This window comes from Oncorhynchus masou, chromosome 9 (genome assembly GCF_036934945.1).
Source record: "Oncorhynchus masou masou isolate Uvic2021 chromosome 9, UVic_Omas_1.1, whole genome shotgun sequence".
NCBI classification, from domain to species: domain Eukaryota; kingdom Metazoa; phylum Chordata; class Actinopteri; order Salmoniformes; family Salmonidae; genus Oncorhynchus; species Oncorhynchus masou.
The window spans coordinates 47220265-47247379 of NC_088220.1; the positions used below are offsets into that span (position 1 = coordinate 47220265).

Below are 27115 nucleotides of genomic sequence, written 5' to 3' on the forward strand. Positions count from 1 at the left end.
TGTGTGTGTGTGTGTGTGTGTGTGTGTGTGTGTGTGTGTGTGTGTGTGTGTGTGTGTGTGTGTGTGTGTGTGTGTGTGTGTGTGTGTGTGTGTGAGAGAGAGAGAGAACATAGTATGTGTGAGTGTGTGGTTAGAGTCCAGTGAGTGTACATCAAGCATGTGCAAGAGAGTCATTGTAAAATAATATGAATATATACAAATAAAATATCAGGGTCAATGCAAATAGTCAGGGTAGCCATTTGATTAACTGTTATGTAGTCTTATGGCTTGGGGGTAGAAGCTGTTAAGGAGCCTTTTTGTCCCAGCCCATGCGCTCCGGTACCGCTTGCCGTGAACAGTCTATGACTTTGGGTGGCTGGAGTCTTTGACCATTTTTAGTAGGACAGAGGCAAGAGTGAAGAAGAACAATAGCTTTTCCAAGGAAAGGGAGCTTTTTTCTCACCGCCGGCTGATCAATAATATAGGAATCTGGTGGTCAATGTTCCACTTGCCTAAAGAAAGCACTGTGGGTCCCACCGCAGACCTCTCCATCTCCATCTTCATCAACCACTCCCACCTTGGACAAACCAAACCAGTGGGACCTGCTTCAGGATCATTACCCCAATAGACAGAGGCTGTCTCCTCTCACTCTCTATCCCTCTCCGACCCACCCCCAGCCACAGTAGCTGAGCTCCTACTAGTGCCACATATGATCAGACGGACATGATCACCCACACCTGCCTCCCTCCCATCCCTTCCCCTTCTCTCCACCACAGCCACCTCTGCCAGCTCTGGGGTTGACTGATGGACTGTGTTCTCCTGTGCATCTGTTCTCTGATGGGCTGTGGCCAACCTGCACGCTCTTCTCTGTGCTCACCACAGATACTCCACAGTGGCTCTGTTGTGTGTTAATTGTGAGTGGGCCAGTGCTGGGCTGTGACACATGGCTAATGTTTTATTTTCCCAACAAAGGTTATCATCAGTTATGGCTGACACGCTGCCCCCCCCCCCCAATAAAGGATGTCTGATATTTTATTAAACATGAGTTTTGTTCGGCTGGCGCGTAAGAGGCAAGATAGCAGATGTAAGATCTCATTATATTTTGGCTTACCTTATGGTGTCAGGTTTGAATCCTCTACACGGGCTCATGGATGATGTTTCACAGCCTACATATAGGTTTGAGTTGGACACTTGTCAACTTCTCAGTAGAAGCAGGGCTAGTAAATTAGGTTTCACCTTCAGACCAAGCGCTTTGAGAGACCATGCTAAGTTCACAAAGTTAGAAATTGATATCTCGATTTATATATAATTTGACACAAGGTTACAGTCGGAGCTCTGTGCTTGAAGGCAGGAAACCTCGAGCTGTTTCCTGTCTTCAAGATGGCGACGGACGGATGGCTGACTATTAATGGGCTCTTATTAACCAACCGTGCATTTAAAAAAAAATGGCATTGTTTGTAACAGCTTTTGTAAATAATGTTGCTGCTACCGTTTCGCGGAGATCAGGGTGCCTTGTGAGGATCCAGCGATGAGAGGCTAATCTGCCTTTGCCATTGGTACTATTGGCCAATGTACAATCGCTCAATAATAAAGTAGAAGAACTACAAGAACGTATATCCTACCAACGGGACATTAACATCTGTAATATCTTATGTTTCACAAGTCGTGGCTGAACAACGACATGAATAACATACAGCTGGCGGATTATACTCTGTAACGGCAGGATAGAACAGCAGCCTCTTGTAAAACAAGGGGTGGTGGTCTATGTATATTTTTAAATAAGAGCTGGTGCAAGATATCTAAGGAAGTCTTGAGGTTTTGCTCGCCTGAGGTAGAGTATGTCATGATAAGCTGTAGACCACACTATCTACCTAGAGAGTTTTCATCGATATTCTTCGTAGCTGTCTATTTACCACCACAAACCGATGCTGGCACTAAGGCCGCACTCAATGAGCTGTAAACGGCCATAAGCAAACAGGAAAACGCTCATCCAGTGGCGGCGCTCCTAGACTTTAATGCAGGGAAACTTAAATCCGTTTTACCTCATTTCTACCAGCATGTTAAATGTGCAACCAAATGGAAAAAAATTCAAGACCATCTTTACTCCACACACAGAGACATGTACAAAGCTCTCCCTCATCCTCTATTTTTTTAGAAAATCTGATCATAATTCTATCTTCCTGCTCACAAACAAAAATTACAGCAGGAAGCACCAGTGACTCGGTCAATAAAAAAGTGGTCAGATGAAGCTGACGCTAAAACTACAGGACTGTTTTGCTAGCACAGACTGGAATATGTTCCGGGATTCTTACGATGGCATTGAGGAGATCACCAAATCAGTCACTGTTATAAGAATATTTCGAAGATACAGTGGGGCAAAAAAGTATTTAGTCAGCCACCAATTGTGCAAGTTCTCCCACTTAAAAAGATGAGAGAGGCCTGTAAATTTCATCATAGGTACACTTCAACTATGACAGACAGAGAGAAAAAAAATCCAGAAAATCACATTGTAGGATTATAATGAATTTATTTGCAAATTATGGTGGAAAATAAGTATTTGGTCACCAACAAACAAGCAAGATTTCTGGCTCTCACAGACCTGTAACTTCTTCTTTAAGAGGCTCCTCTGTCCTCCACTCGTTACCTGTATTAATGGCATCTGTTTGAACTTGTTATCAGTATAAAAGACACCTGTCCACAACCTCAAACAGTCACACTCCAAACTCCACTATGGCCAAGACCAAAGAGCCGTCAAAGGACACCAGAAACAAAATTGTAGACCTGCACCAGGCTGGGAAGACTGAATCTGCAATAGGTAAGCAGCTTGGTTTGAAGAAATCAACTGTGGGAGCAATTATTAGGAAATGGAAGACATACAAGACCACTGATAATCTCCCTCGAGCTGGGGCTCCACGCAAGATCTCACCATGTGGGGTCAAAATGATCACAAGAACAGTGAGTAAAAATCCCAGAACCACACGGGGGGACCTAGTGAAAGCCCTCCAGAGAGCTGGGACCAAAGTAACAAAGCCTACCATCAGTAACACACTACGCCGCCAGGGACTCCAATCCTGCAGTGCCAGACGTGTCCCCCTGCTTAAGCCAGTACATGTCCAGGCCCATCTGAAGTTTACTAGAGAGCATTTGGATGATCCAGAAGAAGATTGGGAGAATGTCATATGGTCAGATGAAACCAAAATATAACTTTTTGGTAAAAACTCAACTCGTCTTGTTTGGAGGACAAAGAATGCTGAGTTGCATCCAAAGAACACCTTACCTACTGTGAAGCATGGGGGTGGAAACATCATGCTTTTGGGGCTGTTTTTCTGCAAAGGGACCAGGACGACTGATCCGTGTAAAGGATAGAATGAATGGGGCCATGTATCGTGAGATTTTGAGTGAAAACCTCCTTCCATCAGCAAGGGCATTGAAGATGGAAGGTGGCTGGGTCTTTGAGCATGACAATGATCCCAAACACACCGCCCGGGCAACGAAGGAGTGGCTTCGTAAGAAGCATTTCAAGGTCCTGGAGTGGCCTAGCCAGTCTCCAGATCTCAACCCATAGAAAATCTTTGGAGGGAGTTGAAAGTCTGTGTTGCCCAGCAACAGCCCCAAAACATCACTGCTGTAGAGGAGATCTGCATGGAGGAATGGGCCAAAATACCAGCAACAGTGTGTGAAAACCTTGTGAAGACTTACAGAAAACGTTTGACCTCTGTCATTGCCAACAAAGGGTATATAACAAAGTATTGAGATAAACTTTTGTTATTGACCAAATACTTATTTTCCACCATAATTTGCAAATAAATTCATAAAAAATCCTACAATGTGATTTTCTGGATTTTTTTCTTCTCATTTTGTCTGTCATAGTCCACTCCACACTGCCCTTTCACACTTGGACAAAAGGAACACCTATGTCAGAATGCTATTCATTGACCACAGCTCAACGTTCAACACCATAAAGCCCTCAAAACTCATCACTAAGCTAAGGACCCTGGGACTAAACACCTCCCTCTGCAACTGGATCCTGGGCTTCCTGACGGGCCGCCCCGAGGTGGTAAGGGTAGGTAACAACACATCCGCCACGATGATCCTCAACACGGGAGCCCCTCAGGGGTGCGTGCTCCGTCCCCTCCTGTACTACCTGTTCACTCATGACTGCATGGCCAGGCACGACTCCAACACCATCATTAAGTTTGCCGATGACAGTGGTAGGCCTGATCACCAACAATGACAATCACCAACAATGACGAGACAGCCTATAGGGAGCAGGTCAGAGACCTGGCCATGTGGTGCAAGGACAACAACCTCTCCCTCAACGTGATCAAGACTAGATTATTGTGGACTACAGGAAATGGAGGACCGAGCATGCCCCCATTCTCATCGACGGGGCTGTAGTGGACGAGGTTGAGAGCTTCAAGTTCCTTGGTGTCCACATCACCATGGTCCAAGCACACAAGACAGTTGTGAAGAGGGCAGAACAAACCTATTCCCCCTCAGGAGACTGAACAGATTAAGCATGGTTCCTCAGATCCTCAAAAGGTCCTACAGCTGCACCATAGAGAGCATCCTGATGGGTTGCATCACTGCCTATTATGGCATCTGCTCGGCCTCCAACCGCAAGGCACTACAGAGGGTAGTGTGTACGGCCCAGTACATCACTTGGACCAAGCTTCCTGCCATCCAGGACCTCTATACCAGGCAGTGTCAGAGGAAGGCCCTAAAAATTGTCAAAGACTCCAGCCACCCTAGTCATAGACTGTTCTCTCTTCTACCGCACGGAAGTCTATGTCCAAGAGGCTTCTAAACAGCTTCTACTCCCAAGCCATAAGACCCCTGTACAGCTAACCAAAGGGCTACGCAGACTATTTGCGTTGCCCCCACCTCTTTTACACCGCTGCTACTCTCTGTTGTTATCTATGCATAGTTGCTTTAATAACTCTACCTACATGTACATATTACCTCAATTACCTCGACTAACCGGTGCCCCTGCACATTGACTCTGTACCGGTACCCCCTGTATATAGCTTCGCTATTGTTATTTTACCGCTGCTCTTTAATTATTTGTTTCTTTCATTTCAAATGTTTTTTTTGTGTGTATTTTTCTTAAAACTGCATCATTGGTTAAGGGCTTGTAAGTAGGCATTTCACTGTAAGCTCTACACTTGTTCTATTTGGCGCATGTGACTAATTAAATTTGATTTGATTTGGAGATTACCTCAACCAAACATATTGTTTTTCTCGGTCCTTTTTGTGGAACAAGAACATTGTTTTAGGTGACAACAAAGTAGCCCAACAATAAAATAAAAAAAATGTGCGTATTCTCAGAACGCCATAACCGACATATCCAGAATAATGCATTTTCGTGTTTTGCTTTAGCTTGGTTCAGGAGTTAGCGGTCTGTGGTTGTACTGTACGTGAGCAATGCATCATCAGGCTTATATAGCATTACCAGTCTTTTCAGAAGACAATAATGCCATCAAGATAGATGAGTAAATGATTGCGGGTGAGGTCACCAAGCATCACAAAATTACCAAACATCACAAAATTAACCAAAGGGCTTGCCTTTCCACATAAACAGCCCAAAGGATGTAGTCACTCCCGTCTCCTCCCGGCATTATGACACCTGTCGTAACCATTGAAAATAACAATCCTGATCTATGGGGATGCCACAATGAATCCACTGTAATAGAGGAGTCGTGTGTGAATGCGGCACCAACCAGTCAGGGGCAAGGCCATGTTTGTGATACGGTAGCAATATGAAGGTGTTCATGGTGCATAACGCAGGTGTTCCAGTGTGTTCCCATCGCACCTGTGGATAGCGCCAGGTTTGCTAGTTAGCCCTGCTCTCTGGCTCGCTGTCTCACTTCAGTGTCCTGTGCGGATCTCTCTCATTAAACAGCTGTCAGGCCTCTCTCTGTCTGCGCTCACTGACAGCCACTGTCACACGGCAGGAGCACACACACAACCAAAATCTCTAATACACAAGCAACCTTCCCCTCAGTCTCCACCTCTCCAGACAGTACTGCATCTGACTGCCGCATAGACCACGCTCTGAGAGACGTATTGGGGTTTAAGTGTCATGCGATTGCATTGCTGCGAATTATCTGTCAGAGGATGGTACTTGTATACAGGCTATTTCACTGCATAATATCCTATTATTCCCGAAACAGTCATATATATCTATATGGGTCAATGTGATTTATTTGCGTATGAAACCTTTGTCAGTAAGACGGCAGTAAGAGTGCTATCTATATACCTGTTTTACGGAAGTTTGTTTGAAGAAGTCATCCCCGCAATAATGGAGTGACGTTAAGAGGTTTTTACAGAGCCAACTGGAGGAGGAGGTTACATGGAGGAAAATGACTCATCAAAGCAGGGTGACCATGACTCACTTTACCCCCTGCACGAGCTCCCCCGTCTCCCAGACAGGAACCCTTGACATTACAACATTGTGTCGGTGGCAGTCGCCGTCATGGTTTGTACAGAACTTCTATTTCAGCTCATTGCAGCTCATATGTACTTAAACCATCTGCATTGTTGTTCCTGACGATGAGCACCTCTCAATGAACTGTTTGAACATTTGATTTGTTCTATGAGTTAAACGTCTTCTATGAGCTCACTGCAACCAAAGATGATCCTTTTTCTTCCTGATGCATTTATATTTTGTACTCTGATCCATTGTTTTATTCATTGTTTTATTCATACTGATCACCGAAGAGCTACTGGGCTAGGCCTTATGTCAGTTTAGCAGGCTTCTTTGCGGTGGTCTCATGCTTTGGTAGACAAATAATTCCTTCATTGAGCCAACATATCACTAAAAGTATTCACCAATGGGCCAATGGATGTCTTCTCTCTTCTCTTCAAACCCCACTGCCTCACAGCAAAGCTACCAGAGCAGAAAGCCTCTTGAACAGAAAGGGGCACGACGATAACACTCTGTGGTCCATGCTGCGAGAAGGGCAGAGGGGATGGAGGAGTGGGGAGTTGTGGAGTGGTTGCATTTCCCCAGTGTGGCTCGGCCATTATCCATGTTTCACAGCTCCTCAGGAGGAGAGAATCACATTTTTTGGCACCACAGCCGCCGCCTGTCAGGAAAAGATCGTGCTCCATCCATCCATTCTTCCCGGGGACTCCATTACACCCTGATGGGCAGGGATTGAAAACCAATTGGGGATACAGGGGCATAGAGAGAGCGATGTATGGGCATGCGGCACTGCGCAGGCAGGCAATCTGCTGTGATGAAGAGGCTTTTCTTGTGACATCCTTCCGGGTTCCCCTTCAAGCCCACTGCGTTGCCCCCATTCGCTAGCCACCGAATCACCCGCCGTATTGCGTTCCCAGACACCCCACAGCCTGCTGCCATCAGCCCGGGTGCATCCATCCACACCTCAGTAGATAGCGAATGAAAAGAGAGATGGATTCAATCGCTTCTGGAAGACAGGAGCAAGTGGGGACAGAGATAGTGGGGGGAGTTTGCAATTTAGTTTTCTTTTGCAGGTAGGGTACAGGTGTAAGCTATGTTTGCCATAACTTTGGAAGTTGAGAGCGAGGGGGGGTTGGACTTACAAAGCATCTCCATAGTCTCTCTGCACATTTGTGTTTATCCTCTTACAGAACTGAAGACTTGTTGTGACTGGATCCACAGCAGGGACACTGAACAAACGGCTGCAATTTATTCAACACATCATACACCAGCTGTGAAAACAGACGCCCAATCATTGCTAAACATCCCTGAACGTTTCAAGAAGTTTTAGTGATAGGAGATTTTTCGTCTCCTACAGATTCTTATCAGAGTTTTGTGTTTTTAACTTAACGCTTGGGACTCATTTCTTTGACGTCACTGCCTGTGAACAGGTCTACTTTTCTCCACACTCAATATACCCTGAGTGTACACAACATTAAGAACAACGCTGCTGAGTTTTTTACGCTCAACAGTTTCCCGTGTGTTTCAACTGAATGGTCCACCACCCAAAGGACAGCCAGCCAACTTGACAAAGCTGTGGGAAGAATTAGCGTCAACATGGGCCAGCATACCCGTGGAACGCTTTCATCACCTTGTAAAGACGAATTGAGGCTGTTCTGAGGGCAAAAGGGGGGATACAACTCAATATTAGGAAACTGTTCTTAATGTTTTGTACACTCAGTGTATTAACTGTTCTTTATTTAATTGAGCCCAGGAGCTATAGTTAGTTTATTAGGCATCTGTGAGGGAGTTCTTGAATTATTCTAATATGTTTTATTAGTTTATCAGATATAAGATGGTTCTATTTAGCCTGATGAGAATATAATGAACACTTGTTTTTTTTGTACTTTGCCAAAGTATTGTAACTGCTCAACAAACATCTCCTCTAGCAATGCTTTGGTTTTGTCAGAATCATGCTGTATGTTTACACCATATTCACATACAGCAAGAGCTAACGGTGCTTTAAAAACTCTTGATCTCTTTGTAGACATGCCTTTGGTACTTTAATTATTCATCCAGAACCTTCTCTCTCTCTCTCTCTGTCTCTCTGTCTCTCTGTCTCTCTGTCTCTCTGTCTCTCTGTCTCTCTGTCTCTCTCTGTCTGTCTGTAGGTGCCCTATGTGAAAGTGGCCCCTGAGGACATTCTGAAGGTTCAGTTCCCCCGCTTCACCACCCTAGACCTGCGCCCCACCAACACAGACATCAGCCTGGCCGTGGCTGGCCTGCTCACCTTTTTCAACAGCACTACAGCCTGCCTCATCTGTGCCCAGGCCGACTGTGAGTGGGTCACGCACCACTAGCTCTTTGTTGTTATTTGTACCATATACACACATTCCATTTGCATGTGCACCCGAATTTTTGCATGTGCACACACGTGAGCTTGCACACATGGGTGCATATTCATGCATGTGCACATGCACTAGGGCTGGCCCCGACTAAAGAAATCTTGACTCTCCGAAAGTCGTTTGTTCTTTCAACCAATCGATTGGTCGAAACTTTTAAAGGTGTATTGTTCCATACAGTGCATTTGAAAAGTGATCAGACCCCTTTACTTTTTCCACATTTTGTTACGTTACAGCCTTATTCTTTAATTGATTAAACCATTTTCCCCCTCATCAATCTACACACAATACCCCATAATGACAAAGCAAAAACAGTTAGTCAAATATCACATTTACATAAGTATTCAGACCCTTTAATCAGTACTTTGTTGAAGCCCCTTATATGGCGATTACAGACTTGAGTCTTCTTGGGTATGACGCTACAAGCTTGGCAAACATGTATTTGGGGAGTTTCTCCCATTGTTCTCTGCAGATCCTCTCAAGCTCTGTCAGGTTGGATGGGGAGTGTTACTGCACAGCTATTTTCAGGTCTCTCCAGAGACGTTCGATCGGGTTCAAGTCCGAGCTCTGGCTCGACCAGAACCACGCCTGCATTGTCTTGGCTGTGTGCTTAGGGTTGTCGACCTGTTAGAAGGTGAACCTTCGCCCCAGTCTGTAGCTCAAAAATATTGTGGAGTATAAATATAAACAGTACCAGCACCCAAAATGAGTTCCGGAATCTGTTTCAGTCCAAGTCAAGCGCTGATAAGAAGTAATCGGGTGGGTAGGCATATTTTATGACGTTTCCACTGGATCAGAGAATGACATTTTCCCTTTCACTTTGAGTGGTTATCAAAAGGGAGAGAGCTGGAAAGATTTCTCAAATGTTGTAAAAACAGACTGTTTGAGGTGGGGGAAAAAACGTACTTTGAGAAGCTGCGCTGCTCATTAGGGAATCATTAAGCCAATCAGAATTACTATCAGATCCCCAAATGGTCACATTTATACGCTCATATTTGCACGCAGGCCAGGTAGCTTATAGGCCTGTATACGTCTATGCGTAATCAGGTGTGCGTCCCCAACATTGACAGGAGCACTACAAATAAAAGACAATGACTAAATTGAATTGACAAAACTCCTAAATGTAATGATGTAAACTAAAACGTGTTTCTCACAAGTGTAGCATAGGTTGTGCGCTCTGCAACCAATGTGTCCACTCCAACAATGAGAACGGTAAGACTGGAATAATAATACATTGAATGCATTAAACAGAAATGATCATAACCAAACAAAGATTAGAAATGATAGGAATTAACGGTAAATATACTACTGGTGATATATGTAATGGGGAATTGAAATAGGCTACACTAACAATCAAATGCAAACAATTCACAAGATGAGGTAATGAAACGTGCATGTGCACAATTGGTGGGACAGAGGGCTGCTTTGTGCTGCATGGTCAATCCGATGTCTGCATTGTGCATTGTGTTTATACAGGAGGTACCGCCCCCACCTACCGTCAATCAGAATCACCCTTCAGTGGATACACCCACACTCAAGCCTATGTATAACCCCAATGCATTTACTCTTAAATTCTACTCTTTTACTCTCATAATTCTTCCCCCCACAATGAGTCATCATCTGGCAAAACGCAGGCAAATTACTTTGCTTTTCACGTAGGCCATTAATGCATCTTTCTCTTTTATTCCAGTGTGACAATAAGTATGGAAGAGTAAATCCCAGTCTGTTTCCTCCCTTCTCCGTACAGGAATCAGTAATTACAAGTGCCCGTACAAAGTCACATTGATGTCATCTGCTTCAGGCCAACTTTCACCTTAATCAGCTTAGGGCTTTGAAGTGTGGCGGACTGGATTTCTGCTCTCGATTAGAACCGAGGTGCTCTCAGCTGGCACGAGCCCCCCAGCCCACTCTCTCCCCACCATCAACCCCACCCCTCATTCAACTCTCCCAACCAACTTCAGAAAAGAATGGTTGACGTTTGTGCTCATCCAAGCCAGTTAGACTGAGGTGTTACCCGAGAAACAGAGATAACAAGGAAGAAAAGAGGGAAGAAGGAAAATTAAACGCCCACCAAAGGCTAAAGACATTAATGACTCGGAACTGCATGGACTTTGATTATTGACAATGACTGCCAGTGTCAAAACTAGATAATTAGTTGTTATTTTCCACTGGGTGTTTAAGCGTGCTCCTTTCAATCTGTCGTTCATTTGAGAGCTCATCAAACGATGTTGGTAATTAGCCCAAAGACACATGTCAGTTCCGTGCCTCGCAAGAGTGAAATGCTGTGAATTATCGACATACCCATGAAGGGCGGCGATCTCACCATCTACAAGCTGTGTGAGACAGAAACCTCAAACTTTAGTATGGCGGTTTCCTTTCTGTATGTCTCTGTCTGAGCTCCTGTCTGTGTCCGTGTGGGCTAAGGGGGAATCGATAAGGCATGGGGAGCATGGCCCTTCTCTTCCTCGTCAATGACAAGGATGCTAGTCACTTTAGCTGATTGAATCTAACCTTACTACTGGAATTGCACGTGGGGAGCGGAGGCAGAGTGATTGCTCTGCCATGTGACCCTTCTGCAGCGCCACTGTAAAATACCCGTTATGGCTTGGGCTCTGCAATGTGCTGTTGTAGCAATAGCCACGGTACCGTTTGCTGGCTGGCAGAGGCCCCAAGACGGTCGACGCTGGGCTCATTAATCACCGCGGCCGGTGACAGCCTAATAGAGCGTGGCTGAGCCATGAATATTTCCCAGCCTGACCCTGGCTTCCTGGCTGAGAGAGAGAGCGAGAGAGAGAGAGAAAGACACAGAGAGAGAGGCCCACCCAAAGGCACAGGTAGCGCAAAGAAGGAAACCCATTGATCTAGCTAACCTGCCTACCGCTATCGATGGCCATGTGGTTGTGTGTGGATTCACCGCACTCATGGAGTAGTACAGTTGGACATAGAGAGCCTAGCCGCAGGGGTGGAGGAGGACTGTGTGGGAAAGTGGAGCACTTTGTTAACAGGGAGATTTGTGCATGGGAGGTCAGCTGGCAGGTAGCGGGAGGGTGGGAGGGGACCGATCACCCACACTCTACTTCTTGGGCAGGGGAGGGCATGCTGGTCAACAATACAGCTTATGTTATGAATCCGCTATCACCTAACGTAGCATTTTATCGTCTGAATTGAATGAGCTGGAAGAAAAGCAAATAGTAGTACCTTTTGAATGTTAAAATCACCTGAATTGACTTCTCTGATGACATGCACCTCGGCAACCAACTCATGATGGGTTTTTTTATTGAGAGAAGATAGACTCATCAACAGGTTTTAAAGGCACACAACTGTCAAGGTAGACGTTTGTGTCTCCTTGGAGCGGAACGATTATAGGATATGTTTGCTCAACGATACGACTTGCTGCTCTGAAAATGTCATGAATAACCTGTAATTAAAGTTGATCAAGAATGTCTCTGTCTCCAGAGAGAGCTGGATCAATACACTCTTTGGGAAGACAGACCGGTTAACTGGGGTGATGAAATGATTTAGCTGGTAGCGGCAATTACTTTTTGTTGTTTGTTGTCCGGGGATCAAGCTGAGCAATCCTCCCGACGTGATGACATTCAAAGAAAGTTTCAATACGGATTATGATATATTTACAGCTCCAGTAACAGCAGACGTCAGCCCACCGTAAATGTCCCCATCAGAATAAATAGTTGCTGTGCTGTCAGTTCTGTTGCACTTCCTCCCTACTGAAAGAGAGCAGTGAGTGAGGAAACTGTGGAGAAAAGATGGCTCCACCAAATGCTCTTAAACAGAGGGATGAGAGTGCGCTTCCTCCATTGGCTCTCCCTGGTTTTTCTTCTATGTTTCCCCTTCCTTTTCCCTGCCCAAAGACATTAATTTGATGCAATACGCAGCGTAATGGGATTTTGATGTGTGGTTCTGGAGGGGGGTTCTTCTCTTTATCTTTTTTCTCGCTTTGGTGTCTAATGAGAACAAAGCAGAGGAGAGCCCTGGTCGGCTGTCTGCTCGTCTACCAGGATGAAAGATGGAAGAAAGTTCCCTTTCAACGGGGAATGATGAGAAAGGATCACTCAGACCCACAACATCCCAAACTCCCCGTCCTTGTCCATTAACAAGCGCTACTGACACGCTGAACTGTTTATATAAGAGAGAGTGATAGACTATCGACTTTTTGACCTGTGTGGTTATATTCAGGTTAGGATAAGTTCATGTACTGACACGCTACGAATGCCTAGACATTAGCGCATGTCCTATCCCAAGCACTCTAGTTAACGAATGCTGCTGGCCTGGAGGGAAAACTACATTGAAGCAATTGAACTCTCTTCCATCCGCCCGTCAATCGATTGTATCACCCGATTTATCATAGTAATTTAGGTTCGGCCTGTTTAAAAAGTAGATCCATCTTGTCCTGTGAAATGCCATGAAATTCTGCAGACTGCACCCATTTGGTTGTACAGTACAGGGTTCCCAGACTGCAGGAGTCCAGCAGCCCAGTTCAACAGACAAGGGTGCAGCCAGTTGGGAGCTGTGACACTGGCATGAACCTGTCATTGGTCCTGGCTGAGCAGTGTATTTGCATAGAGGCACTGAGTGCAGGAAGGTAGATGAGAGTCGGGGCTTTGTGAGAGCCTAGTGAAATGTGACGGCCTGTGAAAGAGGGAAATGACTGGCTGCCCAGAGTGAGTGGCAGGCCCTGCCTTTATCTGTTTGCCTGAGAGGCAGCGCCAGGCAGAGCTACAGTATGTGTGGCCCGTGTTAATGAGGCACACCACATGGCAATATCACACACCGACTGCTGCAGGCAGCAGCAGCACAGCCTCCACAAAGACAACAGACTTCACACGTCTCTAACCTTCCAGGGTCTCCCTTTTTTCCACGGCTAACCGAGAAACAGTGCCTCCCCGTTTTAGCATAATGATGTTCTAGCATGGGTTCAACAGCCTGAAACGTGGAAGCGACATGGCTGCCAGAATAGGTGCAACATAGGTCAGGGCCACAAAAGTTATTGTGAAATGAAAATGTACACGCCCACATTTTATTTCCGTTGCTTTGAATCGTGCACAGCTTGAACACTAAACGGGTCTCTCCTGAGATTGCCTCTCCACTGGCTGAATGAAAGGGAACGATAGGAGGGGCAACTCCTGCTGTGGACTCTGTGCAGCGAAGTGTGCGGTCTAGTGTAATGTACGAAATGTGAAATTGGCATGTGATGCCATGCAAACAGGCTATGGAGATTGAGCAGGTTTTTAAGCCTCATCACAGTTATGCTGACTAACTCAACAGGTAACAGAGCTGATAGTCTCAGAGCAGACAGGCATCATTGCTGATGATTTGCTTTTCTAGACAAACCGTTGAAGGCATTAGGATTCAATGAGTAGGGACACATAGTGCTTTAAGAGCAGCTGCTGCTGCATGTAACCAAAATAAGAAAACATTGATTATATGTAAATGTTTTTTTACTATAATCAATGCTAGTCTCAGTAATATAATAATATATTGTATGTCTTGACTCCCATGAATGCATAGTTTCAGTCAAGTGCCACTGGAAACATACAGTTGAAGTCGGACATCTACATACACATAGGTTGGAGTCATTAAAACTCGTTTTTCAACCACTCCACAAATGTCTTATTAGCAAACTATCGTTTTGACAAGGTGGTTAGGACATCTACTTTGTGCATGACACAAGTCATTTTTCCAACAATTGTTTCCAGACAGATTATTTCACGTATAATTCACTGCATCACAATTCCAGTGGGTCAGAAGTTTACATACACTAAGTTGACTGTGCCTTTAAACAGCTTGGAAAATTCCTGAAAATTATGTCATGCCTTTAGAAGCTTCTGATAGGCTAATTTACATAATTTGAGTCAATTGGAGGTGTACCTGTGGATGTATTTCAAGCCCTACCTTCAAACGCAGTGCCTCTTTGCTTGACATCATGGGAAAATCTAAAGAAATCAGCCAAGACCTCAGAAAAAGAATTGTAGACCTCCACAAGTCTGGTTTATCCTTGGGAGCAATTTCCAAACACCTGAAGGTACCGCGTTCATCTGTACAAACAATAGTACGCAAGAATAAACACCATGGGACCACGCGGCCGTCATACCGCTCAGGAAGGAGATGCATTCTGTCTCCTAGAGATAAACTATACTTTGGTGTGAAAAGTGCAAATCAATCCCAGAACAACAGCAAAGGACCTTGTGAAGATGCTGGAGGAAACAGGTACAAAAGTATCTATATCCACAGTAAAACGAGTCCTATATCGACATAACCTGAAAAGCCGCTCAGCAAGGAAGAAGCCGCTGCTCCAAAACCGCCATAAACAAGCCAGACTACGCTTTGCAACTGCACCTGGGGACATATCCTCTGGTCTGATGAAACAAAATAGACCTGTTTGGCCATAATGACCATTGTTATGTTTGCAGGAGACCAAAGCCGAAGAACACCATCCCATCCATGAAGCACGGGGGTGGCAGCTTCATTTTGTGGGGGTGCTTTGCTGCAGGAGGGACTGGTGCACTTCACAAAATAGATGGCATCGTGAGGATGGAAAATGATATGGATATATTGAAGCAACATCTCAAGACATCAGTCAAGAAGTTAAAGCTTGGTCACAAATGTGTCTTCCAAATGGACAATGAACCCAAGCATACTTCCAAAGTTGTGGCAAAATGTCTTCAGGACAACAAAGTCAGGTATTGGAGTGGCCATCACAAAGCCTTGACCTCATCCTAAAGAACATTTGTGGGCAGAACTGAAAAACCGTGTGCGAGCAAGGAGGCCTACTAACCTGACGCAGTTACACCAGCTCTGTCAGGAGGAATGTGCCAAAATTCAACCAACTTATTGTGAGAAGCTTGTGGAAGGCTACCTGAAAGGTTTGACCCAAGTTAAACAATTTAAAGGCATTGCTACCAAATTCTAATTGAGTGTATGGAAACTTCTGACCCACTGGGAATGTGATGAAAGAAATAAAATCTATTATTCTGACAGTTCACATTCTTAAAATAAAATGGTAATTCTAATTAAGACAGGGAATTTTTACTAAGATTAAATGTCAGGAATTGTGAAAAACGGAGTTTAAATGTATTTGGCTAAGACAGTGGTTCTTAACCTGGGTTCGATCGAACCCCAGGGGTTCGGCAGAGGTCAAGACACACATGCGATTCATATGATTCGTGATGACACGCTCCGCTTGGCCATCATTGGCTGCAGGTGATCACGCTACATCGCTTGGCCTATCTGTGCTGCAGCGAATTTGGTGCGCTCAGTAGTCGACTTGTGACTGTCGTGATGGTACGTCTTGTGATTTCTTTCTTAATATTTTAATCCCTTCATACTTACTATGTCGAGCAAAAAAAGAAAGTGGTCAGATGAATATGTACAATATGGATTCACATGTATAACGGAATGTGATGGGAGTCACTGTCCTAACTACATGATTTGCAATGCCAAGTTGAGTAATTCTAGTCTAGCACCGGCAAAACTAAGAGAACACTTCCTTAAGCTGCATGGAGATGGAAAATACAAGAACACAACGCTCGCTGAATTCAAGGTGAAGAGAGCCAGATTCGATGAAAAGGCTACTCTGCCTGTTCTCGGCTTTGTACCCATCAACAAACCGATCCTCACAGAATCGTATGAAGTTGCTTACCTGATCGCAAAGCACACCATTGGTGAAACACTCATAAAACCAGCTGTGTTGAAGATGGCGAATATCATGCTGGGAAAAGAGGCTGAAGTTAAGTTATCCCAAATTCCTCTTTCAAATGACACCATCAGCGACAGAATGGAGGACATGAGCAAAGACATCTTGGCTCAAGTAGTTGCAGATCTGATTTCAAGCCCGGCAAAATTCAGCCTTCAACTCGACGAGACCACAGACGTTTCCAATCTAAGCCATCTTGCTGTATTCGTGCGCCATGTGAAAGACGACGTGATAAAGGAAGATTTTTTTATGCTGTAAGCCTCTTACAACAACAACTAAGGCAGCCGATGTGAAGAAATTTGTGGATGACTTCTTCAAAGACAACAATCTTTCGTGGGATATGGTTTCTGCAGTTTGTTCGGACTGAGCTCCAGTCATGCTGGGAAGAAAGTCTGGTTTTGGTGCGCTAGTGAAAGCCGATGCACCACACATCATTGTTACGCATTATATTCTGCACAGGCATGCGTTGGCAACAAAAACCTTGCCTCCAAAACTGGCAGAAGTATTAAAAATGGTAGTGGAATGCGCAAACTAGTGCTCTGCGGCATCGCATCTTCAGTGAGCTGTGTAAAGAAATGGGCTCTGAATTCGAGGTACTTCTGTACCATTCTAATCCCCGGGACAGGTGCTGAATCGTGTTTTTGCCGTGCGTGTGGAATTAGCCCTGTTTTTGCAAGAGCACCAACATTGTCATGCAGATTGCTTAAAAATTCTGAGTTCATTCTCATTTTAGCGTACATGGCCGATATCTTCGCAGCTCTCAATCATCTCAATCAAAAGATGCAGGGAGGTGGAGTCAACATCATCGAAGCGGAGGAAAACCTGAAGGCTTTTCAAAAAAAACTACCGTTATGGAAATGACGGACAGAGAACAATAACCTGGACGACTGTGTAAGTAAGATCGAAGATGTATCTGGAATCGGAGACATTTCTGTACCCGCGGAACTGAAGTAAGCAAATGCCACGCACTTAGATGAGCTTGCAAAGTCTCTCAACAGATACTTCCCTACAAGAGAGTCATATCAAGCATGGGTGAGACAGCCGTTCACGTTTAGTGTTGAGACAACAGATGTCAATGATGAATACCTCAATGAAATCATTGAAATTCAGCAGAGCCAGGTTCAACAGCAACTCTTCAGAACAACAACGCTTTCAACGTTTTGGTGTCAACAAATGGTAACGTACCCTGTTATTGCTAAGAAAGCTCTGGAGATTTTCATACCGTTTGTAACAACATATCTTTGCGAGCAATCCTTTTCGAGGATGCTGGACATAAAAACGAAGAAAAGGAACAGACTTTGTTGCGAAAATGACATGAGAGTGGCACTTACCAAGGTGAAGCCGCGCATTTCTGAACTGGTCTCTGAAAGGCAACAGCAGAAGTCACACTGATTTGCTGTAAATATTCATTATTATGTTTGTATTTTTGTGTGAAAATCATGTTTTGATTATTTTGTTCTTTGAACACAGTGATGTTGATGCACGGTTCAGTTTGTGCACCAGTCAAATATATACCTATGTTTTATTTTTCCAATTCAGAAGGGTTCGGTGAATGCGCATATGAAACTGGTGGGGTTCAGTACCTCCAACAAGGTTAAGAACCACTGGGCTAAGGTGTATGTAAACTTACGACTTCAACTGTATAACATAACTAAAAGCGGAAAAACCATCAGCCAAGGGATTATATCAAAAATTAATTTTTCAGCTATGATTAAGGCTTTGTATCCATTGTATTGTAATTGTATTACAAGTTTCAATAAAGTGCCACTGGAAACATATTCATTACCTCACTTATAATGAACCCATATCTAATCTCTTTAATGCGGTCCTGGGAACTAAATGCTGGAGGTGGTGTTTAAGAATAGCACCTAGCAATTCATTTATTTACAATTAGACGTTATTACAGGTCATCGTACAAATTATTTTAGGTGTTAAGGATTTTAATGACCGTGTTATTGACAAACAAGGCATAAAAATGTATGTTTTATTTTTATGAATATGGTGTTTCTCACACAAAATAATGTCTTTGTATTTTTAACTCATTCAATTGAGTGCTAGTTCTCAGAAATGTGACTTTAATACCCAGAAATTCATTACCTTTAGGAGATTAACTGTCTACCTGCTCATAATAATATCACTGTCTTCGTCCCTGTCCCCACAGGCTTATTAAATCTGGAGAGACTGTTACGCCAGTTCCTCATCTCCAAGGAGACACTATCGGTTCGCATGCTGGATGACAGCCAGGATCCCACACCCCTTCTCAAGGAGATCCGCGATGATAAGACTGCCACAATCATTGTGGATGCTAACGCAACAATGTCCCACATAATTTTGGAAAGGGTGAGTCTGTCTGTCACAGTGAGCTCTTTCCCGATGTTCTTAGACATCTCAGCAGTAGCGGATGATGCAAAAACAAATTCTCACCATCTATATGTCAATGCTAAGATAAAGTTCAGCATCAAGGTTGATATTGAATATAATTTAACAAGCTACAAGCTGAATCACTTGCTAGTGAATGAGTGTTGGACTGAATGAATGTTAACTTGAAACATCCAATACCGAGAGACCGATCTGTTCTCCTGTACATAGACTTACTACCATGAATAAACCATGGCATATCTGTGACGCCATATTTGGAGACTTGAGTGGTGTGCAAATGCAACTAGAGGAGGTTGTTGAGTGCCCTTGGGCTTAGCACTTAAACCGCTAGAGTACAGTAGAGATGAGAAATGATAACCAATGCTAGAAGTGAGAAATGAAAACCAATGCAATTAGCTTTCTAAGAAAAAGGTCTAGTCAGACAGTGCATTTTCCTTCAAGTGACAGACTTGAGATGTAAATCATGTTCTGTTCTGCGCTCGTTCATTAACAACGGAGATGTACATTCATTTGATTCGTTTTTGTAAGACTAGAACAACTACGGAAAGGGTCAGCCGCGCATTCTTAATATGTGTAAATTGTTCATATTTATAACAAATACAATCCGAAACATCAGAAACTCTCATTAATATTGCTCGAGTATAAAAGAGAATAGACGTGACCTCGGTTTATTACGATTTTTATTTTCCCTTTTTGACAATTTACAGACTGATGGTAGATCTGTTGGTAGCAACGGCTTTCTTTGTTGATAAAATAACCTATAATTCAATCATGGAATGATGAACTCTTTTTGAGCTATTTATTCTTTCTATTGAAGGCATTTATCACTCATGAAGTTATATATTGTGTGCTTATAAAGAAAATAGTCATTTGGTGGGTGCTTATATGTGTTCTATTATTTATGTGGTTTTTTTTTTGCGTATCCACAATCTCCCGAGACACAGCCAGGGTCTGCCATTATCAACAGAAACCCTGGAGCAATCAGATTTAAATGCCTTGCTCAAGGGCACGTCGATAGATTTTTCATAATGTCAGCTCAGGGATTAGAAGTTGCAACCTTTCAGTTACTGGCCCAATGCTCTAAGCATTAGACTACCTGTTGCCCTGTAAAATTGCCAGCTGAGATTGGCAGCTCAATGTCAATGATTGAACCCTGGGCCTCATGCATACAAAGCATGCGCTCTACCACTAAGCTACATCCTCTCAGCTGTGAAGAGCTCGTCTGACACACGTAATATAATAACATCTAATTGGACGCTCATATCAGATATGACTACTCGTCACAGTAAACTGTCAATATGACCTTTCAATGATGTCTGTTTCCACTAATATAACCATACCTGAAGTGAACAGAGAAGTTAGCAATTAAAGCAACAAAATAGAACACTGTAGCTTGGCAGAGTTCTTCCCGACACCGACATGAACTTTGCGTGATAGGACAAGACTCCTGCTATCCCTTCTAAAGAGCTATGATTAGATCTAAAGGTGACAGATACACGGGTGAAGGGCAGCTTGCAGCATATGGCTGTGTTGTAATTATAACATAGAGATTGGATGCATGGCTGCGGTGAAGGAGACAATGACTAAAGCAAAATGGAGAGAGAGAGAGAGACGGACAAAAGAGACAGCGAGACAGAGAGAGATAGCATTGGGTGCATGATAGGGTTGAATATTTTCCCTGTGTTTTACAAATGTTCCATCCAGAGAAAAAAATGACTTTTCTCCCGGGTAACTCGGTATTTCGCCCCAAAACCGTAAGTGTCGTTCAAAAACATATAAAGCATATACAGGAAATAGCCTATGTCTGGATTTGATGAAAATTCAAGCCTGTTGGGCCATACATTAAAGACATTTTATGTGCCCAAGCCTAAAAAAGCCAAAATGATTGTGTCGTTATCCAATACATATATGACATAAAGAATACTACATTTTTAAGCACAAAAGAAAAACATAAAGGCCCATAGATGTAGCTAGCTACAGTTGAAGTCGAAGTTTACATACAGTTAGGTTGTAGTCATTAAAACTCTTTTTTCAACCACTCCACAAATGTCTTGTTAGCAAACTATAGTTTTGGCACGCCGGTTAGAACATCTACTTTGTGCATGACACAAGTAATTTTTCCAACAATTGTTTACAGACAGATTATTTCACTTATAATTCACTGTATCACAATTCCAGTGGGTCACAAGTTTACATACACTAAGTTGACTGTGCCTTTAAACAGCTTGGAAAATTCCACAAAATGATGTCATGGCTTTAGAAGGTTCTGATGGGCTAATTGACATCAATTGGTGGTGTATCGGTGGATGTATTTCAAGGCCTACCCTCAAACTCAGTGCCTCCTTGCTTGACATCATGGGAAAATCTAAAGAAATCAGCCAAGTCTGGTTCTTCCTTGGGAGCAATTTCCAAACGCCTGAAGGTACCACATTCATCTGTACAACCAATAGTACGCAAGAATAAACACCATGAGACCACGCAGCCATCATACCGCTCAGGAAGGAGATGCGTTCTGTCTCTTAAATACACTTTGGTGTGAAAAGTGCAAATCAATCCCAGAACAACAGCACAGGACCTTGTGAAGATGCTGGAGGAAACAGGTACAAAAGTGTCTATATCCACAGAAAAACGAGTCCTATATCGACTGCTCCAAAACCGCCATAAAAAAGCCAGACTACGGTTTGCAACTGCACATGGGGACAAAGATCGTACTTTTTGGAGAAATGTCCTCTGGTCTGATGAAACAAAATAGAACTGTTTGGCCATAATGACCATCGTTATGTTTGGAGGAAAAAGGGGGAGGCTTGCAAGCCAAAGAACACCATCCCATCCATGAAGCACGGGGTGACAGCATCATGTTGTGGGGCTGCTTTGCTGCAGGAGGGACGAGTGCATTTCACAAAATAAATGAAATCATGAGGCAGGAAAACTATGTGGATATATTGAAGCAACATCTCAAGACATCCGTCAGGAAGTTAAGGCTTGGTCGCAAATGGGTCTTCCAAATGGACAATGACCCCAAGCATACTTCCAAAGTTGTGGCAAACTGGCTTAAGGACAACAAAGTCACGGTATTGGATTGGCCATCACAAAGCCCTGACCTCAATCCCATAGAAAATTTGTGGGCAGAACTGAAAAAGCGTGTGTGAGCAAGGAGGCCTACAAACCTGACTCAGTTACACCAGCCCTGTAAAGAGTAAAGGGCCAAAATTCACCCAAATTATTGTGGGAAGTTTGTGGAAGGCTACCCGAAACATTTGACCCAAGTTAAACAATTTAAAGGCAATGCTACCTAATTCTAATTGAGTGTATGTAAACTTCTGACCAACTGGGAATGTGATAAAATAAATAAATAATTCTCCCTACTATTATTCTGACATTTCATATTCTTAAAATAAAGTGGTGATCCTAACTGACCTAAGACAGGGAATTTTTACTAGGATTTCTTGTCAGGAATTGTGAAAAATTGAGTTTCAATGTATTTGGCTAAGGTGTATGTAAACTTCCAACTTCAACTGTATATGCTGTCTTGAGTAAATAAATGACACAATCTCCAGTAGGCTAATCATTTTGAGTGTGAACTGTATTACTGTACCGTATTGTATTATACTTTATTATATGAACTGGTATTACGCACCTCGTTCAAAACATGACAAAGCTGAGGGAACATGCAATTCTGGTGCAGGATATGTTGGTGCAGCATATGCCAGCCTACATCTACAAGCATAGGCTGGCAAATTCGATTTTAATTTTCAAAAACAATAGGGCCTATTATATTATATTGTTACGTTACAGCCTTATTCTACAATGGATTAAATATTTTTTGTCCCAATCTAAACACAATACCCCATAATGACATTGCAAATACAGGCTTTTAGAAAATATTGCTAATTTATTACAAATAAAAAACAGAAATACCTTATTTACATAAGTCTTCAGACCCTTTGCTATGAGACTCGAACTTGAGTTCAGGTACATCCTGTTTCCATTGATCATCCTTGAGATCTTTCTACAACTTCATTGGAATACACCTGTGGTGATTTCAATTGATTGGACATGATTTGGAAAGGCACACAACTGTCTATATATGGAAAGATTTCAGACCCCTTGACTTTTTCCACATTTTGTTACATTACAGCCTTATTCTAAAATGGATTAAATTATTTTTTCCCCTCATCAATCTACACACAATACCCCATAATAACAAAGCAAAAACTGGAGAGAGATGCTTGATTAAAACCTGCTCCAGAGCGCTCAGGACCTCAGACAGGAAGCACACAGCCAAGACAACGCAGGTATTGGCTTTGGGACAAGTCTCTGAATTTCCTTGATTGGCCCAGCCAGTCCTCGGACTTAAACCTGATTGAACATCTGAGAAAAGACTTGAAAATAGCTGCGCAGCGACACTCCCCATCCAACCTGACAGCGCTTGAGAAGATCTGTGGAGAAGAATGGGAGAAACTCCCCAAATACAAGTGTGCCAAGCTTGTAGCGTCATACCCAAGAACCCTCAATGCGGTAATTGCTGCCACAGGTGCTTCAACAAAGTACTGACTAAAGGGTCTACTTATACATTTGATATTTCAGTTTTTTTTTTAATACACAACCCTGTTTTTGATTTGTCATTATGGGGAATTGTGTGTAGATTGATGAGAAAAACAAAATGTGGAAAAAGTCAAGGGGTCTGAATACTTTCCAAATGCATTGTATGCCTTACATAATATTTTGCCTAATGTTATTAGCCTACCTCCTCTTTCTTTCTCTATTGTTGCCTCTTTCATTCCTCAACAGTTAAATTAAATAAGTTCCGTTGTCCTTATCTTTCTCATTCTTAAAAAAAAAATCATCCCTTTTTATGGTAGTTAGTCTTGTCTCATCGCTGCAACTCCTGTATAAACTCGGGAGAGGCGAAGGTTGAGAGCCATGCGTCCTCCGAAACATAACCCATCCAAGCCGCACTGCTTCTTGACACAATGCACGCTTAACCCGGAAGCCAGCCACATCAATGTGTCGGAGGAAACACAGTACACCTGATGACTGTGTCAGCGTGCATGAGCCCGGCCCACCACAGGAGTCATGAGAGTGCGATGGGACAAGGACATCCCTGCCAAACCCTCCTCTAACCCGGATGACGCTGGGCCAATTGTGTGCTGCCCCATGGGTCTCCTGGTCATGGATGGCTGCGACAGAGCCTGGACTCAAACCAGGATTTCTAGTGGGGAGGCCCATCTTCATCATTCTAATCACATGCTTGAATAATATAGGACTAGATGCAGACGGCTTTCACTTCTCTTCACAACGATTGAATGGTCATGGGTCTGAATAAATAACTGCTATAGACCACCACCATTGTGCGTTCGCTCTTCTATCAAACGACCCGTTAGTTCTATTGGCTGCACTCAGAAAACAAGAGCTTGCATACCTCTTCAAATTGTCTACTGGTATAAGAAATGCCAAAAATGCCAGAAAGCTATTCTAGTCTAGAGAGGCCAGCGGAGCACAGGTGCGTGCAAATTGCACAAGATACAGAGGCTAGTTAGAAGCTTATTATTCATAACCCATCATTAATTAACTAAATATATGGCTAATACTGCATTGAATGTATTTCCCAAAAGAGGTAGGCTAGGACATCTGTATACAATGTACACATCTGTATACACATCGGCTTCCTATTTCGCAACAAAGCCTCCTTCACTCACGCCGCCAAACATACCCGCGTAAAACTGACTATTCTACCGATCCTCGACTTTGGCGATGTAATTTACAAAATAGCCTCCAACACATTTCTACTTGCACATCATCATCTGCACATCTATCACTCCAGTGTTTGTTTGCCAAATTGTAATTACTTCGCCACTATGGCCTATTTATTGCCTTACCTCCGTACGCCATTTGTACACACTGTATATAGATTTCTTTTTCTATTATGTTATTGACTTGACTGTACGTTTGTTTATTCCATGTGTAACTCTGTATTGTTATTTATGTCGCACTGCTTTGCTTTATCTTGGCCAGGTCGCAGTTGTAAGTGACAACTTGTTCTCAACTGGCCTACCTGGTTAAGTAAAGATGAAATAAAAATAAAATAAATCAATAAAATAAAAACACTACAGGACCAAAAGTATGTGGACACCTGCTTGTCGAACATCTCATTCCAAAATCATGGGCATTAATATGGAGTTGGTCCCTCCTTTACGGCTATAACAGCCTCCACTCTTCTGGGAAGGCTTTCCACTAGATGTTGGAACATTGCTGCGGGGACTTGCTTCCATTCAGCTACAAGAGCCTTAGTGAGGTCGGGCACTGATGTTGGGCGATTAGGACTGGCTTGCAGTCGGTGTTCCAGACGTTCGATGGGGTTGAGGTCAGGGCTCTGTGCAGGCAAATCAAGATCCTCCACACCAATCTCGACAAATCATTTCTGTGTGGACCTCGCTTTGTGGTGGCATTATCATGCTGAAACAGGAATGGGCCTTCCCCAAACTGTTGCCACAAAGTTGGAAGCACAGAATTGTGAAGAATGTAATGTATGCTGTGTCGTTACAATTTCTCTTCACTGGAACTAAGGGGCCTAGCCCGAAGCAATGAAAAAACAGTCCCAGACCATTATTCCTCCTCCACCAAACTTTACAGTTTGAACTATGCATTGGGTCAGGTAGTATTCTCCTGCCATCCACCAAACCCAGATTAGTCCGTCGGACTGCCAGATGGTGAAGTGTGATTCATCACTCCAGAGAGTCCAATGGAGGCGAGTTTTGCACAAGTTTAGGCTTTGTGCGGCTGCTCGGCCAAGGAAACCCATTTCATGAAGCTCCCAACGAACAGTTCTTGGGCTGACGTTGCTTCCAGAGGCAGTTTGCAACTCAGTTGTGAGTGCTGCGGCCGAGGACAGACAATTTTAACGAGCTTCATCACTCGTCGGTCCCGTTCTGTGAGCTTGTGTCCTCCTACTTCGCGGCTGAGCCGTTGTAGCTCCTAGATGTTTCACATATAATTTAACAGTTCCATTTCACGTCATGCTGTTGATATAAATCATTTATTATAAAGGGAAATAGGGATACCCAGTCAGTTGTACAACTGAATACATTCAACTGAAATGTGTCTTATAATTTACCGGTTTCTTGCTGTTATTTATCCCGGGAAAAGGGAGTGGTTTTGGGTGGTAAATCTCTGTAACCAGATTTCTGCCATTCAACCCTAGTGCATGCCAGTGCCATAGCAGGACTGGCACTGGGAAAGCCAATCCCTCACAATATCCTCTATGAAGACAAGCAAAAATGTGCCTGTCTTCCCATCCGCATCACTCTGGACAAATGCCACGCCCACTAACATTTTTTCACCATGATAAGTCTGGATTTGCTCCATCCCAAGCTACTTCTCAAATGCAAACACATTTAAACCATTTTGATTAGTCCCAGAAACCGATGGGTTGGGCCAGACCGACCTACACGAATCACGTCGTTTTGATATCAACTCAATCGACTTCTAGGACAACAGGTTCAGACTGATGTATGGCGTGATCGATAGAGCAGCTAAATTAATTCAGGATGAGTCATCAGGCATAGCCAACATCCGTGCCCCAATGAATATTTCTCTGCATTTTTTTTCCTCCCAGAAAATGCCTATCCCTCTCAAGTATTACTCTCTCCCTCACACACTCCCTCCCTCCCTGATTCGTTTTTATTTTTCACATTTCTGTATTCATCCAGTCAGTTCTTACTGTTTTATTTCTTTGCCCTTTTCCTCTTCAGTCTTAATCTTTCCCTCAATCAGAGATACTGATGGCCGTTGCCAGGCATCCTGTCGCCACGGCAACTCAGGGGCAGAGAGTAACAACACACAGGAGCTGGGATTTCTTTCTATATCTACGCCTCTGTCCTACGGTCGCTCCATACCGCTATTATCATTCCTCTGTCTTCTACTCCTCCTTTTCTGTGGTTTATGGCACGCAGCCCGCTCATGAGGAGAGGATGTTGGCTGAGAAAATTAATTATGTTTGCCAACATTTTATGCTACACTGAAGATTTAATTACATGGTAAACTGTAAGGACTTTGTATAAAAGAGTCTGTGCTAATGATGGGACCCAAATTACCCTCTCTTCACGCAGGACATTCTATCCTCTTTGTATATAGATGTTTACATCTTTTGTTAGGATGCTGGTCAGCCAGAGGTCTACTCCTTACACTGAAGACAGTGGGATTTCTTTCAATACCCTCAAAAGTGTTAATTTAACACTG

General features: G+C 43.4%; 1 protein-coding gene across 1 annotated transcript in view; it reads left to right on the forward strand.

Moving 5' to 3' along the window:
- grik4 (glutamate receptor, ionotropic, kainate 4) overlaps positions 1-27115 on the forward strand; it is a 224476-nt gene that overhangs the window by 90575 nt on the left and 106786 nt on the right. Inside the window, exons 4-5 of the mRNA XM_064974177.1 lie at positions 8557-8722; positions 18660-18838. Of these exons, the coding sequence (XP_064830249.1) occupies positions 8557-8722; positions 18660-18838 (345 nt within the window). The remainder of the gene's footprint in view (positions 1-8556; positions 8723-18659; positions 18839-27115) is intronic.